The sequence below is a fragment of the Sciurus carolinensis genome, chromosome X (genome assembly GCF_902686445.1).
Source record: "Sciurus carolinensis chromosome X, mSciCar1.2, whole genome shotgun sequence".
Classification (NCBI taxonomy): domain Eukaryota; kingdom Metazoa; phylum Chordata; class Mammalia; order Rodentia; family Sciuridae; genus Sciurus; species Sciurus carolinensis.
This window is the reverse complement of record NC_062232.1, coordinates 14,651,772-14,670,758: the sequence shown is the minus strand read 5'-3', so window position 1 is coordinate 14,670,758 and position 18,987 is coordinate 14,651,772. Positions and strand designations below refer to the sequence as shown.

At 36.4% G+C, this 18,987-nt stretch overlaps 1 protein-coding gene across 2 annotated transcripts in view; it reads left to right on the top strand.

Annotated features, from left to right (window-relative positions):
- Nucleotides 1-18,987, top strand: part of Map3k15 (mitogen-activated protein kinase kinase kinase 15) — a 119,265-nt gene that overhangs the window by 78,667 nt on the left and 21,611 nt on the right. For both annotated transcript variants that reach the window (XM_047535783.1, XM_047535782.1), the window contains exons 12-18: nucleotides 4,614-4,663; nucleotides 6,670-6,765; nucleotides 11,877-11,964; nucleotides 13,428-13,561; nucleotides 16,433-16,560; nucleotides 18,445-18,575; nucleotides 18,776-18,881. In XM_047535783.1, the coding sequence (XP_047391739.1) occupies nucleotides 4,614-4,663; nucleotides 6,670-6,765; nucleotides 11,877-11,964; nucleotides 13,428-13,561; nucleotides 16,433-16,560; nucleotides 18,445-18,575; nucleotides 18,776-18,881 (733 nt within the window). The remainder of the gene's footprint in view (nucleotides 1-4,613; nucleotides 4,664-6,669; nucleotides 6,766-11,876; nucleotides 11,965-13,427; nucleotides 13,562-16,432; nucleotides 16,561-18,444; nucleotides 18,576-18,775; nucleotides 18,882-18,987) is intronic.

Genomic DNA, 18,987 nt, shown 5'->3' with positions numbered 1-18,987 from the left:
TATTCCACCCCCAAACAGCTAAATTTACCTTCTTCTCTGTTGCACATGGAACTTTTACCAAAATAGTTTGTCTTTTAGGCCATGAAGCAAATCTTAGCAAATACAAAAAAGATTGTTATAATTCCATGTATCGTATCAGATCATAATGGAATAAAGCTAGAAATCAACAGCAAGAAAAATAATGGAAACCACATAAACACATGGAGATTAAAAATACTTTTTAAAAAATATCTTTTTAGTTGTCGACAAACCTGTATTTTATTTATTTATTTGTGGTGCTGAGAATTGAACCCAGTACTTTACACATGCTAGGCACGCACTGTGCCACTGAGCTACAATCCCAGCCCCCAAAATAATCTCTTAAACGGAGAATGGATCAAAGAAGAAATGAGAACAGAAGACAAGAAATTCTTTGAAATGAATGAGAACAAAGACATATCGAAGTCTCTGGAACACTATGAAAACAGTTCTAAGAGGAAAATTTATAGCACTGAGAACCTACATTAAAAAATTAGATCACAAATAAATATGATTATGTTCCATCTCAAGGCCTTCAAAGAGCAAACTAACCCCTTATCCAGTAGAAGACAGGAAATAAATAAGATCAGAGCTGAAATCAATGAAATTGAAAATAAGAAAATGATATGCAGGATCAATATAACAAAGAGTTGGTTCTTTGAAAAGATACATAAAATTGACAAACTCTTAGCCAAACTAACCTAAAGAAAGAGTTAGAAGAAGCAAATCAACAAGATCAGGGATGAAAAATGAGATATCCCACAGACCTCTCTGAAATCCAGAGGATTATCAGATCCTATTTTGAAAATTTATACTCCAAAAAGAGACTCTGGAAGACATGGACAAATTTCTTGACACATATGACCTACCCAAATTGAACCAGAAAGATATAGAAATCCTAAACAGACCAATATAAAGTAATGAAATTGAAACAGCAATTAAAAGCCTTCCAAAAAGGAAAAGCCCTGAACCCGACAACTTCTCAGCTGAGTTCTACTAGACTTTACAAATTATTCCGTGAAGTTGAAGGAGAGGGAACACTCCCAAATACTTTTTATGAAGCTCATATAACCATACCAAAACTGGGCAAAGACACTTAAGACACTTTAAGGAAATAAAACTACAGACCAATATCCCTGATAAACATAGATACAAAAATCCTAAATAAAATATTAGCAAACCACTTCCAAAAGCACATCAAGAAGATAATACACCATGATCAAGTGGGTTTCATTCCAGGGATGCAAGATTGGTTCAACATGTGCAAATCAATAAGAGTGATTCATTACTTAAACAGAATTAAGAACAAAAAGCACATTATCATCTGAACAGATGCAGAAAAGGCTTTTGATAAAATCAAATACCCATTCATGTTAAAAATGCTGGAGAAGCTGGGGATCAAAGGAACTTACTTCAACATCATAAAGGCCATGTATGACAAACCCAAAGCCAACATCATACTAAATGGAGAAAAACTAAAAGCATTTCCAGTAAATTCAGGAACAAGACAAGGCTGTCCACTCTCACCACTCCTATTCAATATAGTCCTTGAAACATTAGCCAGAGCAATCAGGCAAGAAAAAGAAACCAAAGGTATACAAAGGGGAAAAGAAGTCAAACTCTCTCTGTTTGCCAATGATATGATCCTATCTAGAAGATCCAAAAAAACTCCACCAGAAGACTTAGAACTTATAAATGAATTTAGCAAAGTAGCAGGATACAAGATCAGCACCCATTAATCAATAGCTTTTCTATATTCCAACAGTGATTCAGTCAAGGAAGAAATAAGGAAAACAATTTCACAATAACCTCTAAAAAGTAATATAAAAATACTTGGGAATTAATCTAACCAAGGAGCTGAAAGAGCTCTACAATGAAAATCATAGAACACCAAAGAGAAAAACTGAAGAAGACCTGAGAAAATGGAAAGACATCTCATGTTCTTGGATAGGCAGAATTAATATTGTCAAAATGGCTATAGGACCAGAAGCAACATACAAATTCAATGCAATCCCCATCAAAATACCAATGACATTCTTCACAGAATTGTAAAAAATAATTCTTAAATTCATTTAGAATAAGAAGACGAGATCAGGCGTATTCAGGGTGGTATGGCCGTAGACTAGAATAAGAAGAGATCAAGAATAGACAAAGCAAAGCTAAGCAAGAAAAGTGAAACAGAAGCATCACAATATCTGATCTGAAATCATACTATAGAGCTGTAGTAACAAAAACAGCATGGTATTGGTATCAAAATTAGAAATGAAAATTAATGGAATAGAATAGAAAACACAATGACAAACCCAGAAGCCAGTAGCCATCTGATATTTGACTGTGGTGCTAAAAATATATCTTAGAAAAAAGACAGCCTTTTAACAAATGGTGCTGGGAAAACTGGATAGCTATGTGTAGGAAAATGAAATTAGACCCCTATCTTTTATCCTACACAAAACTCAAATCAAAATGGATCAAAGTCTTAGGAATTAAACCAGAAACCTTATAATTGCTAGAAAAAAATATAGGGTCAACATTTCATCATATAGATGCTGGCACAGACTTCCTTAACAAGACCTCCAAAGCACAAGAAACAAAACCAACAATCAATAAGTGGGGTGCCATTAAACTAGAAGCTTCTGCACAGCTAAGGAAATGATTAAAACTGTGAAGAGAGAGCCTATAGAATGGAGAAAATCTGGCCAGCTACTCCTCCAATAGAAAATTAATATCCATAATATACAAAGAACTCAAAACACTTAACACCAAACCCTCCCCCAAATAACCCAATCAATAAATGGGCAAAAGAACTGAACAGGAACTTCTTAACAGAAGAGACACAAAAGGCCAATAAACATGTGAAAAAAATGTCCAACATCTCTAGTAATTGGGAAATGCAAATCAAAATTATACTAAGATTTCATCTTACTCTAGTTAGAATGACAGTGATCAAGAATACAAACAACAATAAATGCTGGTGACATTGTGGGGAGAAAGGAACACTTGTACATTGTTGATGGGACTGCAGACTAGTACAGCCCCTCTGGAAAGCAGTTTGGAGATTTCTCAAAAAACTAGGGATGGAACCACCATATGACCCAGCTGTCCCACTCCTGGTATTTTCCCAAAAGATCTAAAATCAGCATACTATTGTGACACAGCCACATCATTGTTTATAGCAGCACAATTCCCAGTAGCTAACATATGGAATCAATCCAGATGTCTGTCAGTAGATGAATGAATTAAGAAATTGTAATACACACACACACAATGGAGATCTACTAGGCCACTAAAAAGAATGAAATTATGACATTTTCAGGTAAATGGGTGGAAAGGGAGAATATCATGCTAAGTGAAATTAGCCAAGCTCAAAAACTCAAAGATCTTCTCTCATATGTGGAAGCTAGAGTGAAATAAAGGAAAGGGGGAGGGAAGGATAAGTTTACATAAGGGACCAATCAAATACAAATTAATATATGAGTGAAAAGAAGTCTATTAGACTAGAGGAAGGAGAAGGGGGAGGACGGAAGGAAAAAGGGAGAAGGAAAAGTTGGGATCATGAACTGAAATCGATTTCTATGCATGTATGAGTTTGTCATGATGAATCCAGCTACTATGTATGATCATAAAGCTCCAATAAAAATAAACAAAAATTTAAAAATAACAAAAAGTGCACCTTCGAGCTGGGCATGATGGTGCATGTCTGTAATCCCAGCAATTTGGGAGGCTAAGGCAGAAGGATTGCAAGTTCAAGACTAACCTTGGCAATTAAGCAAGGTCCTAAGCAATTTAGTAAATAAAACTGAAAAAAAGGACTGGGGATGTTGCTCAGTGGTTAAACACCCCTGGGTTTAATCCCTGATACCCACCCCCCAAAAAAGTGCATTTTGGTACATATTTCTATTAGACATGGTAGGCTAGATGTTCAAACAAATAGCTCCTAACTAAACCTCAACATCTTGATAAAAGTTTGTCTATGCCTCATATCATATCTATGTTGGCAGGGGCCCCATTCCATCCTGAAGTGACTGGGGAAAAAGAAAGTAGAGGATTTTTGTGGAGGTTTTATGGGTCAGGTCTACAAGTGGTGCCCTCACTCCCGCTCACATCTCATTGGTCAGAACTCTGCCACCTGGCCTCATGTAGCTGCAAGGGAGGATGGGAAATGTTGTTTAGCTGTGTGCCTAGGGAGAAAAGGAAATGAAGACTGAACAATATCTACCATAGTCTTGCTTCTCCAAACATTTTTTGCAAGACACTCAACTTAGATGGGTGATTCCTAAACCTTTTAGAGTTTTCCTGCTATGTTAATAGAAGATGAAAAACCACAGTTACTGTGTATTTATTGTATGCTTATTTATGTCTCAAATTGTTTATTTCAAGTTTATATTGTTTGCATTAAACTGGATTAGAGATACAAATGAATTTTTTAATACATTAAGAAAATATTTCAGGTGTTCTAAGTTATGCAAAGTATATTGCTCTAACCCCTAACCACTATTTAAAATAAAATAGTAGAAATGGTTGATTATAGTATGAAACCCTAACTGATCCTATATATGGAAAAACGAAGTTTTGACTTCTGTCTTTGATACTTGCAGAAACAAATCCACGAATGGAATTTTGCAGCCTCTTCTATTAAAGGAATAAGGTAAGAACATAAAAGAAAATGTAACTATTACTTTAATACACATAATAGTGATAATGTTTGATGTACTTTAAGGTTACCACTTATTCATGAGTTATGATGTTCTTATTTTTAACTGAACCCAAAATAGACTATTTTCTGTTTTGCTGCCCTGCCTGAGGTCCATAATGTGCTGCTAGTAAAGGTCTCTTAGTTATAGATAGTTATAGAATAGCTTTTCTCACATCCAACAGAAGAAACTCTTGTCTCAAATTTAAATAATAAAGTTATATCTGTAGAAAGATGTCTTCTTTGATCTAAAAATATTCAAGTACTCAGGATCAAGCCAGGAATTATATGCTAATGGCACTTGGGTGGGGTCTCCTGGACAGAGCAATGGAGTTAGGTATTGTTATTAGGGAGGGAGTGGGGTGGTATATTCCTGGAAAAAGTGTGGCACTTGATTATTCCTTCAGGAATGGTGACCATTTGTGGGGTTTTCCCAAGCAGGAATAATACACCTCTGCTGCATTTGTCACCCTGCCAGCACTTTCAAGGGTGGGAGTAGTTCTGAAGTGGATATGAGTTCTAATCCCTTTGTTGTGTGATGTTGGGAAATCACCCAAACTCTTTAGATTCCAGTTTCTTCACTGTTTTTTATCAAATGAAGAACTTGGACTAAAACTTTCTGGCCTCTCTCTGATTCTACCTCAGGCCACTAAATAAATCTCCAGTTTTCTCTGGTCACAGTATGATTCTGTCCTGAGCACATTAGTGCTTCAATTGGAATGATTTTTTACATTACTTTTAAGGGAGGGAAATAATTTAAGTACACAGTAGAACTTTTGGATGATACTACCTAGAAAGTAGAAGGTAACCCAAATATGTTTAAAATTTTAAAAAATATATTACTCAGTAATGAAGTTGTACAAGAACATGTTGGCCCTCGCCTCATGTTCTTTTGTTTGTACCGCCTCATAGAGATGCCTTTCCCTGCCATTCAAACCATCAGTGGGGATTTGCACAGGACCTGAGGTGACTCAGATCTCAGGACTGACGTGACATGAGGTGCATGCTTTGGGCATTCCTAAAGCTATTCGACTAACTGAGGTAGTTCTTTCATTGACTGGGTTTCAAAACTTGCTGATGTATACTCTAGCTTTAATTCTTTTTTTTTTTCAATCACTCTGGACTGTTGCTGTTTCAACACATTATTTGTCATGTCATCTATATCATGAGGAATGGTCTAAGTTTTGAATTTCAGAAGGAGATGACTTAGAAGGGACCAGATGAAGTGGCTTTATTTGAAGAGCTAATTGTAGAAGAAAATCTAGCCTGATTTTCCATAGTGCCACCTGGCAGGGTGAGGGCCATTGTGGAGGCTTTGGCTCAATGTGGGTAATGAACTTTCTAACAGTGAGATCTGTCAGCAGATGGAGTGTGGTGACATTCTGTTGCTGGTTATGTTCAGGCAAACTGAATATTACATGTTTGAGGTGCTGTGGAGTTGGGTCCACACTTTGGTTGGAAATGGACCAGAGAATATTTAAAGACCTTTCTTGAGCTAAGATGAAATGTTTATTTCTGTTCACCTTGTACAACCACAAATACTGTGTCCTGATATTTTCCAGGTTTAGAAATTCCTTTGATACCACAATAAATGACTTCACAAATACCTTGTCTGTCTTTGTGTGTCTGTGTGTGTGTGATTCTAAACTCCTAGAGGACATAGACCATGTTTTGTACCCTTGTCTCTTGCCCATATGCTCTGCTTAGCACCAAATATAGAAGAAGTTCTTGATACACATTAGTTAAAGTCAGTTGTAAAGGCTAACTCAAACATAAACAAGATAAAGTTCCCTGGTATTTAAATTTCATAGAGAAAAAATGCAAAATATGGGTTTTGTGTTAAAAGATTAATGAATCAAGAATTTGTGAAGTGAAAGAAAATCTGTTACTAGATTTTCTCAAAACTTTAAAATTGGTGTCATAACTTCCATGTAAGCATTCTTATGTTTTGCAATTTTCAGCCTATCCAAGTTTGATGAACGGTGTTGTTTTCTTTATGTCCATGATAACTCTGATGACTTTCAAATCTACTTTTCCACTGAAGACCAGTGTAGTAGGTGAGTTATAGCTGATTCAGCTATTTGCATCTATTTATGGTGAATAAATTTTGAAGGGCCTCTGCTAAGAAGATGGTTGTTTGCTCTATTCTTAAAATTTTAATTTAGAGAAAACTATTATACTGCTTTGAGATATAATCTACATACCTCACACCCATTTAAAGTGTACAACTCCATTTTTAGTGTATTTATAATTTTGCAACCACCATCACAATCTAATTTTAGAATTTTTTCATCACCCCCAAAAGAAGCCCAGTATCCATTAGCAGTCATTCCCCTTTTTCTCCCCAACCTCACCTACATAACCCTAGCCCTATGCAAACTTTAGTCTTTCTAATTCTATGAATTTGCCTATTTTGGATTTTTCATAGACATTGAGTCATATAATATGTGGTCTTTGGGTTACTGACTTCTTCCATTTAGCATAGTGTTTCCAAGGTTCATCCATGTTGTAGCATGTATCATTACTTTGTTGTTTTGTGTCTGAATAATATTCCATTGTATGAATATGCCACATTTTATTTATCCATTCATCAATTGATAGGCATTTGGTTTGCTTCCACTTTGGGACTGTTATGAATTTTGCTTCTATGAACAATCATGTTTAAGTTTTTGTGAGGACATATTCTTTCATTTTTCTTGGTGTCAAAATGCTGGATCTTATGGGAACTTTGTGTTTAACCTTTTGAGGAACTATCAAACTGTTTCCCTGTTTACATTCTCATCAGCAGTGTATGATGGTTCCAGTTCCTCCATATCCTTGCCAACACTTATTATTGTCTGTACTTTTGATTATAGCCATCCTCGTGGTTGTGAGACAGAATCTCATTGTGGTTTTAATTTGCATTTCCTCTAATGACTAGTGATACTGAGCATCTTTTCTTGTGCTTATTGGCCATTTGCATATCTTCTTTGAAGAAATGTCTATTCAAATCCTTTGCCCAATTTTTAAAGCTCACCTTTATTTGGTTGAACCCAGGGGCAATTTACCACTGAGATTTTTATTTTTTATTTTTATTTTGAGACAGGGTCTCACTAAGTTGCTTAGGGTCTCACTAAGTTACTGAGGCTGTCTTTGAACTTGCAATTCCCCTGCCTTAGACTCCCAAGTTGTTGGGATTACAGATGTGTACCACCGCATCTGGCAAAGTTCACATTTTTTACTTAGAAAAATATTCAGAACTACAAGAATGTTTCAATAAAACAGTATGGACAATTTGCATGTATGTTTTGCCAGAATTCCCCAGTGTAACCCTTTACTATACTTGTTTTACATTCTCTATATGCATATGGTTGTTTTTACTGAACTGGTCAAGAGTAAGTTGTAGACATAATTTTGCATTACCTCTAAATACTTCAGCATATTTCCTAAAAAAGAAAAAAAAAGGAATGTTCACTTGTGTAATTATATAGTAGTTATTTAATCATACTAAGATTGATATGGTACTATAATCTAGAAGCCATTTCCAAATTTTTATTGTCTCCCTAATACCTTTTATAGTAAAACAAGACTTTTTCCTGGCCCACAGTCCTATCCACAATCATATATAACATTTACTTGCCATGTCTGTATAGTCTCCTTTCATCTGAAAGAGATCATCATTAGTCTTTGTCTTTCTTAATACTTTCAAAGAGTGCAGGTAATACATGCTTGCAGTCCTTTGATTTGAGTTTGTTTGCTGTTTGCTCATCAGTATACTCATGTTATATATTTGGGGCTGGAATACCACAAAAGCAATGTTGTGTCTTTCCCAGTGCCTCATATCAGGGGACAATATTTTTGTGTCATTTGTGGTGATGTTAATTTGGATCAACATGTGAAAGTGGTGTTTACCATGTTTCTCCAAACTTTGTCTCTTTTTAATTGGGCTATTTGTCTTTTAAGAGTTCTTTATATACTTTCCATATAAGTCCCTTTTTAGGTTTGCAAATGCTTGATTCCATTCTGTGGGTTGTCTTGTCACTCTGTTGAAAAACTTGCAGCACAAAATTTTTAATTTTGAAGTTCATCTTATCATTTTTTCTTTTGTCAGTTGCACTTTTGGTTCATATCTAGGAAGACTTTGCCTACAAGGTGTTCTATGGTTTTTGTATTTTCTTCTAAGAGTTTTATAGTTTTAGCTCTTACATTTAGGTCTGATCCATTTTAACTAATTTTTATATAATGTGAGTTAGAGGATCCAGTTTCATTCTTTTGCATGTGGACATGTGATTGTCCGAGTACTACTTTTTTCTTGTGGTGCTGGGGATTGAACCCAGGGCCTTGTGCACGTGAGGCAAGCACTCTACCAACTGAGCTATATTGCCAACCCTGTCCCAGTACTATTGGTTGAACATACTATTTGTCCTCCATTAAATGGTCTTGGCACCCTTAGAAAATCAGTTGGCTATAAATGTTTAATTCTATTCCATCACTCTATATATCAGTCCTTTGTCAAGTTCCACACATTCTTGATTAGTGTAGCTTTGTAGGAAGCTGTAAAATCAGGAAACGTGAGTTCTTCAACTTTATTCTTATTTTTAAAGATTGTTTGTTGTCCTTTTATTACAAAATTTATCTTTATGACCCTTATTCAGTACTCAGTGCCTTTTGTGTTATACTTTTTTTTAAATCACACATCTTTTTTTTTATATGATCACTTTATTTATAACAAAAGAGAAAATGGTGCTAGGCCATTTAGAAATTTAATTGGAAAAACTATGTCTTGATCTGTACTTTATATGATTTATAAAATTTACATGTATTTACAAATAATATATGAAATGTATGCATATTTACATATGATAAATAAAATATACCCTATTAGATCATACATCTTGATTGATTTATTTTGGATTATTTTTCTCCTTTTTTCCCATTTACTTAAATTTTTTCTTCTTTCATATTTTTATTGGTTCATTATAATTACATAAGGATGGGATTCCTTGTTACATATTCATATATGCACACAACAGAACAATATAATTTGGTCAGTGTCATTCCCCAGTATTTCTCCTTTCTGTCTCTTCTTCCTTTCCCTTGGTTTGTCATTTTAATAATTTTTAATTGGGGGTGTAATATACATGTAAGTAAAGTGTGAAGAGTGCACTAAAGTATACAGCTAGGATAAAATTTTTACATATATCTACACCCATATACCCATCTCCCACATCAGCTCGCCAAAAGGTGCCTTGTGCCCCTTTCTAGTCATTAAACCCTCTCTAGTGATAAGTATTTTTGATTTCTGTCATCAGTTTTGCCAATTCTTGACCTTCAAATAAATAAAATCATTCATACTATCTTATTTCTCCCTTCTTTCCTTTAAGGTAATAGCCATAAGATTCAACCATGATGTGTGTATCTCTTCATCCTTTTTATTTCTTGTGGTGTTCCATTATGTGAATGTACAATAATTTATGTGTTCTCTTATTGATGACCATTTGGATTATTTCTAGTTGTGGCTCTTATGAATAAAACTTCAAAGAATATTCTTCCACATGCCTTTTGGTGAAAATATACATTAAATTCTGTTTGGCATATACCTAGGAGTGGATCACTGGGTTTTAGGGTAGCTTTATATTTAGCTTTGATTAATACTGCCAGTAGTTTTCCAAGGTGATCTCTTGAATTTACACTGCCCAAAGCAAGGTATGAGAGTTGCTTAACAACAATTAGTAATTAATATAATTTTAAGAATTTTAGTTATTCTGGTGAGTGCATATCATGTGTCTCCTCAGAAGCCTGACATTGGGTTTCCCAGTATTGAAATACTAGAAGTAAAGGTGGCATAAGCTTATTATAAAAAGAATGTTTTAAGGTCTTGTGGAAATTCTCTTGAAGCATGCACTATTCCTCCTTACCGTCTTAAGAGAGAATTCTGAATAAAAATGTTCTACTGATTCCAGATCAGTTGTATGCAAATAAACAATTACACAAGTCTAAGTGGTTGATGTGCACTTGTGAGAAAAACATGACTAATAGTTGAGATTAGGCTTAATCTTTGTCAATAGAATTATATGGCATTTTCTCCCCTTGTACAAGACCTTATATCTTACTGAGAATTGGACTGTCTACAATTTGAAAGGGGATGGTTCTGCTGCCCTTAACACCAATTAAGTCACCCCTGCAATGCTGATCAAAGGACCAAATTTTGAAGAGTAATACAAGGACCCATTTGAAGAATATCCAGTTAGTGGAAAACAATGAGACAATAAGGAAAGTCTTACAGGGACATGATAGAAGTATGTACATTGCTCATGGACATGGTAATGTAGAAAAAGAATTCTTTTTAAATGTATTTCTAATTTTGTTTTTAACTGATACATAAAAATTATGTGTATTTGTAGACTATAATATGATATTTTGATAATACATGTATTTTGTAACATCCAAATCAGAGAAAATATATGTATTTCCTCAAACAATTATCATTTCTTTATGGTGAAAACATTCCAAATCCTTTCTTGTAGCTTTAAAGAAATTAAAGGGCATCATTATTATCTATAGTCACCCTACTGTACAGAACACCAGAACTTCTTTCTCCTATCTAACTGTAACTTGGTACTCATGATTAGCTTTCCCCATCCCTCCCTCCCTCCCTGCTGCTCTCCCTATCCTCTAGTAACCACCACTCTACCTTTAACTGACATCAGTTTGTCAGGGACACGTCTGTACTCATATGTTAATTGTAGCACTATTCACAATAGCCCAGAAATGGAAACAACCTAAGTGTCCATATGCTGATAAGTGGCTAACAATATGTGGTACATATACCCAAAGGGGGTTAACTCTAAGTAATCTATGGAGGGTACCCATATAAAAGGAGTCTTCAATCAATAAAAGGGGAACATTTTCACTAAGTTCTCAGAATGAGCTGCCTTTGGGAGATAATGGGTTCTCAGTTGCTAGATAATGGGTACTCTGATGCTCAAGCATCAGTTGACCAACCAGTTAGTAGAGATACTGTATAGAGAGCATTCAAGTATCACATGGGATAACCCATAGAGTACCATGTAAAATCAAGGAGTAGATTGATTGTTCCGTGACTTATGTAAGTTTGGTTTATATTTAAGTACAGCTTAATGTAATGAAACTAAGTTAAACAGTATCTTTGTGACATTTGCTGTTCTAGGTTTTGCTTTTTGGTGAAAGAGATGCTGACCAATACATCAGGCAGTACAGTGGAGCTGGAAGGAGAGGCTGATGGAGACACCTTAGAGGTGAGTCACAGGAGGCCTAGAACATGGGGAAAATATTTTTTTACTATGTCTTTGATTCTTAAAGAAAATGTCCCAATTTTTATGTAAAAATTCTTTATTATGTTTAAAAATACCTCCGAACCAGCCAACCATCACTATCCATGTCTCTCAGAGATTGTTTAATGTGTCTCTATAGAAAAATCTCATTATATTGGAATTCCTCTCAGTCAGAATGTTTAAGACAAATTTGGTTATGAAATAGAACAAAATTTTCTTTTATGCACAATCTATGAAAAGATTTTTTTCTAAGCTAATTAATAATATTTATGAGACTCCAGGAGAAAAAATTAGCTCACTAAAATCAAACTTTTGCATTTATGTCTAAAATTACTTGAGTAATATCTATTTGCATATAATATGTTAAATATAACTTTTCATTCCTTTTTAAGAAAATAAGATCATCATAAGCTCTTATGGACAGCATAGTTGTAGTACACAGTTACTACACCACTTTACATGTGTTTAAATCTTGCACAATTATTCAGATTTGCCATTAATTCAGGTTCTCCCAGTAATTACAATTTAATGAGATTTTATTATACTTTTAAGTTAGACTGAAATGAATTCCTTGAGATTTCCTTCAGAAAGTATCAAAGGAATTCATTTTAATAATTGAATCAGGTACTAGAATTGTTAGCTTAGAATGTAAATTTGTAGTAGAAAATGAACTGAGTGATATGCTTTGAAGGCAACAGATGTGGGGGACAGAGAAGGGTGTGAGATATGTCTTTTATGGAGCAGGCTGATTTCTAGGTATGTCAGACAATGATATAGACACTTTAGTAATCTTAATCGTCATGAGGATCCCTAGAGGTAGATGAGAAAGGTTACACACACACACTCACACTCTCACACTCTAATATGCACATAAACTGCACTTCCGTAAGTAGACAGTGAAGCCTGCAAAACAACAGAAATGGCCGTCATTTCCTGTGTGCTTTAAATGCTGCTCAGCCTATGGTTACCTTTGTTTTAATCATTGAGAAGTGTCAACTCAAATGCGGCTGTGTGCAACAGCTTTGGATGATAAGATTGGAAGAACAAAATAGCGATGCTAATTGGAAATTGAATTTTTGCAGTATGTGCTAGATCCATAAGACTGAAAAGGGGCAGGGACCCCAGCATATGCACTCTGTATTAAGACAATTTTAAGTTTTTCAGTTCTTTCTTGGTCTATTGAAAGAGATTTGTTTCCCAAAATGCTGGTAGGGAACCTATTCAAAATACTTAATATGATTAGAAGCAGTTTTAATTGTAACATTAAAACAGTGAGAAAGCTCCAGATGTTGAGCCAGGTTACTTGTATACTTGCTTAGCAATCAGATAATGTTTATGAAAAAATTTAAAAAATTGCTGGACAAGTTTTGGACTTTTCGGTGGCTTCTCCACTACAAATTGTGTGTCTTCTTGTTTTCCTTCTGTAGTATGAGTATGACTATGATGCCAGTGGGGAGAGAGTTGTCTTAGGGAAAGGAACCTATGGGATTGTGTATGCTGGCCGAGACCTGAGCAATCAAGTGCGAATAGCCATCAAAGAAATCCCGGAGAGAGATAGCAGGCAAGTTGGAGCTGACCTTCCACATTCTGTACTTGCCATCTCAACACCCCAAATCCCAGGCCCACCACCCGTGGTGCAGAGGATTTAAGGACAAAAGCATTATGTTGTCACAAAATTTGTAATTTGCTTGTAATAAGAAATTTGCTTTTGTTCTCTGTGTATTGTAAATAAATTTAGAAATGAACTTTTTTCACGTAGACATTTGTAGATTGCAGAGAGTCATGTTTTAAAAGAAAGTTGCATTTGCACACATCAACTCCATATGAAATTTTGCACTTTTGGTGGTGGGGTGGAGGGTACTGGGAATTGGACACAGGCCTTCATGCACGTTAGGCAAGCGCTCTAACACTCAGCTACACCCCCAGTCCCTTTTACGAAATTTTCTTTTGAGACAGGGTCTTGCTAAGTTGCTGGGACTGCCCTTGAACTTGCCACCCTCCTGCCTCAGCCTCCTGAGTTGCTGGCATTACAGACGTGCACCACCACACCCAACATTAAGTTTAACATTTTTACATAATCATTTGCTGATTAAAGAATGTGACAAATGTGACTGAAGTCTTTTTTGTTTCCTTTTTTCAATGCTAGGAATGAAACCCAGGAACTCAAGCGTGCTAGACAATTGCTTGACCACTGAGCAACAACCTCAGCCCTGAATGACTGCTTTTAAACTCACATTGTCATTATTGAAAACAGTTATGATTTGTTTGGATAAGATGTTATGGAAAACTAAATGTAGTTGAAAAATCAGATTTTTGTGATACAGACTTTTTTTTCTTTTTTTAACATTCTCCCCTGTAATCTGACCCATGGATTTCAGGCCGATTTTCTACTGTCGATACTGCTAATTGATTTCCTCAACATTTCTTAGTCTTATTAAATGTTCACTTCTTTTTGAATTTATACCCCACATAATCCTAATCCTAATGAAAGCATAGCAATGTTTACTGTCAAATGTTTCTGTAGAGAAGCTACATATACAGTCATGGCCACTGCATAGGAGATAATCATCCCATGGGCAACAGACGTGTCAGCCCACAGTTGCAGTGTTGCCTCCAGCACTGGGCATTGATGGATATCTGGGTGATCCACATTCCTCTATCTGGGTGATCACTGATTGACTGGGGATGGGTTAAACATGGTTTCTACCCACTGTAAGACCCTTCATTCATTCATCCATTCAATTGTTGATTTCCAGTGGGAGAGCATGTTATGATTATATGAATTATAAGATCTGAAATGAACTAGTTCAAATTCTTCATTTTATACCAATCTGAAAACCCAGGTTGAGGAAGATTAAATGACTTCCCCAAGAGCATGTACAGACAAGGCTATGATCCAGGTCCCCTGAATTCTTCATCTAGTTTTATGTCTATCATTCCCATGATGAATAAGGTGTTGCATTCTTATAGATTTGGGGAATTCCTAGTATGGACTGCCTCTTCCTATGGTAACACTAGCTGTTCTAGTTTTCTGTTGTGCATAACAGTTCCTGGATTTTTAGAGCTAGAAGGGGCCTTAGAGATAATTTTGTCCAACTCCCTAAATTTATAGGCTAAACTTATGATGATGGGGCACCTTCTATGTGCCAGTTTCTGGGCTGGTGCTGGAGACTGAAAGGTAACTATGATACCATCTTGATACCAGGGTACTACCAGTTTAGTGGGGATTGCAGATATTTTGCCCATAAATCAAAGTGACAAGTACCATAATAGAAGGGTACACAGAGTATTTTCAGAACACAGAACAAAGAGTGAATTTTCCTGGGTGAGTTGTGTCAAGTTTGAGAAAATAAATCATCTTCGAACTGGTCTTTGAGGGATGAGTAGGAGTCTGGCAGAAAAGAAGACCTATCTGAAGGAGGAACAAAGCTGTTAATACACAAAATATATTCAGAGAATAACAAATTTCTGATACAACTTGAATGTAGGATGTGGGGCAGTGGAGGACTTCTGAGACAAAAACTTTAACAAGGTGTCATCTAGCATGATTTTGAAGGTCCTTGTGTGCTATATTAAATAATACAGTCTCTGGAATTTATGGAGGGAAGTGATATGGTGAAGTGTGCATTTTAAAAGATCCCAAGAATGAGGGATGAACTAAAAAGGCCAGAGCCTAAGACTGGGTGGATCATTTTGTGGCTACTATTGTGGCCTGGGAAGAGTGTATAGAATAAGACTAGAAGGTAGCTGAGGACAGAATCTTTCAGAGCACCACCCTGCATTGGAGACAGAGAAAGAGGGATTGCTGAGGGAGTTGGGGCCCTACCAATAGAGATAACAACAGTAGCAGTCATTGATTGAGTGCTTACCACATACCAGGTACTCTACTAGGTGCCTGAGAAACTTACCACACTTTGGCCTGCAGCAGCCCTACTTGGCTGGTATTATTATAGGTTGACTATTCCTTGTCTGGAAATCTTAGGACCAGAAGTTTTTCAGATTTTGAAATATTTGCATATACATCATGAGGCCTGTTGGGGATATGACCTGTCTAAACACAAAATTCATTTATGCTTCATACACACCTTATATCACATAGTCTAAAGGTGATTTTATACATTACTGTAGTGGGCCTGTGCTTTGATTGTGACCCATCACACAAGGTCACGTGTGGAACTTCCTGCTTGTGGTGTTATGTTGGCACTTAAAAAGTTTCAGATTTTGGAGCATTTTGGATTTTCAGAGTAGGGATGCTCAGCCTGTATCCCATATTTTATAGATGAGAGGCTGAGCAGTCTTATAGGAAGGGAAGAGAAAGTTTCCAGAATGAAGGGATGGCCAACAGTGGGGTGGATGCTGATGAGGTGCCATCAGGGTCTAGAGCCCCCAGGATTTGGCAAGTGATGCTGGCTCTTTTAATTTTTCATGATAGGTACTCTCAGCCTCTGCATGAGGAAATCGCCCTGCATAAATACCTCAAGCACCGCAATATTGTCCAGTACCTGGGCTCTGTTTCAGAGGATGGATACATCAAGATATTTATGGAGCAGGTGCCTGGAGGTGAGTAGTTGCTGTATTTTGGCAAATTATGAAAATACAATATGGACATCATTAATTGTCCTGCCATTTAAAAAATGACAGACATTTTAGAGGTTGGAAAACATTGGTTTCTCAGAAGAGTTGGATACAGACTTTCCAAATGTCATATAAACAGTCTATTTCTGGTTTGTTTATTCAACTCACAAATACTCATTGAATATCTACTGAGTGCCAGCGTTGGAGACAAAGAGATGAAGAAAGCAGCCTCCTGCCTCCAGGCTTCATAGTCTAGGAGTTTAAAGGTGGTTTGGAGAAAAAAGGACAGAGTTTTAAAAGTGACATTGCAAAATAACATTGATAACAAAATCAAACATCAGTGTTTTGTCCACACAGTTCCTAAATGTAGGCAATAGAATATAGGAGGAAAGAATTCCTTGGATCTGGATTCAACTATCTAGTTTGAATCGGTCCAACAGTCTATAAGCTGTGTGGCCTTAGGAAAATTATTTTACTTCTTTGTGTCCTCAGTTTTCTGGTAAAATAAATAAATTATAAAATTAGAGTAATTACTATAATAATTAGAGTAATAATTATTGGAATAATAATAACTATCTCAGTGGATGGTTGGGTGGGTTATTTAAGATGATGCATATATAGCACTAGAACAGGGTCTGGTGGCAAGCTCACTAAATAATAATAAAATTCAAAAAGGTTTTAAATAATGATTATTATCTGAATACAAATATAAAAACTTCAGTTAGAAACCTGTATTGGTTCCTTCATTCATTCTACTAGCAATTAAGTGTCTACTAGTATTACGAGTCTAACTATAAATTAAGATCTAGGCAATTTTGAAGGTTATGTTAAGGATAAAGTAGTTTCTTTTTCCTCAGATAGCTCATAGCCTAATAGAAAACATATCCATTACTGTTCACCTTTTTTATTACTTTTCCAAGTTTTAGGTTGAAGGGTAACAACAGAATTAGAGATAGAAGCCAGATACACTGGCACATGCCTATAATCCCAGCTACTCAGGAGACTGAGGCAGGAGGATCACAAGTTCAAGGTCAGCCTTGGCAACACAGGGAAATCCTGTCTTGAAAAAAAGTTCATTCCCTTTCATAGATGGGGGACCTGAAGTGTACTAAGGTCACATAGCCCTGTATGAGTGGCACAGCTGATACCCAAGAGCCTGTTTTTACCAGCAGGCAGGCTTGCTTGCAGTTCAGACCACCACCTCTGGGAACATGGGGTCAGAGAGTCTGGAAGGGGGCTTTTCTTCTGGCCTAAGTGTTTAGTGTTTAATAAAATAATGGGGAAGGCTTGTTAATCAAGATGGTCCTACACCTATACCACTGGCATGGGTGACCTACCATTGGGACCTTTTCACAATGAGGAGAAAGAGGCCTTGCTTTCTCTAATCCTAGTCCTTATCACCCCAAAGACCCTCACTCTAGACCTGTCCACTTATGATTACAGAAAGAGGTATAAATCTGACTTTGACTCAAACCAAATGGTTGTCCAGCAAACAAATATCTATGGGATCCAAGTCATTTATGACATTGGGTCACACCTCTTTAGTTCAAGGAGTCATGTTTCATTCTTCTCTTGACTTCATGTAACTGGACAGAGCTAATCCCAAAGTTGGCCCCACTGAATTTTAGGAATCACAAAGGATTGTTCTTTGCCCTCCACCTGGATCAGGCCAACATGCTGATTTGCTTCCAGTCTGTACTTTGGCTTTGACTGTAGAGAGGGAAGACTCTCATTGTGTTTACCCATATATAATTGTATAGGTATAAAGTGCTTATGTCAGGTTAGAGATGTCACTTCACTTTAATTCCCTAAACTCTTACAATCGAATCTTTGTCGTCATCATGAATGTTTTGCTGTGTCCATTTCTAGGAAGCCTCTCTGCTCTTTTGCGATCCAAATGGGGACCAATGAAGGAGCCCACTATCAAGTTTTACACCAAACAGATCCTGGAAGGCCTCAAGTATCTCCATGAAAACCAGATAGTACATAGGGACATAAAGGTACAGGCTTTTCTAAACCAACAAAGTGTCATTTTGCCCATATCCAGTCATGATAACTGTCAGTGCAGCGTGTGCCGAGCGACTTGCTCATGGGAGGGATGGGAGGGTTTTTCTCATGACCATTTTTCAAGGTCTTGAACCATTATATGTCAGTTTGTTTAAATCTGTCTTTAAGCTTTGGTACTATTCTTCTCCTGAAGGGTGACAATGTTCTGGTAAACACCTACAGTGGAGTGGTGAAAATCTCTGATTTTGGAACCTCTAAACGTCTCGCAGGAGTGAACCCTTGCACAGAAACCTTTACTGGTAAGCAGAACAGAGTAGGGCTGTGGTGGCCATTTTGGTGTTAAACTTTCTTTACAAACTATAGTCATTGGAAGGTTACTTACTGAGTACCTTCTCAACACAGAGT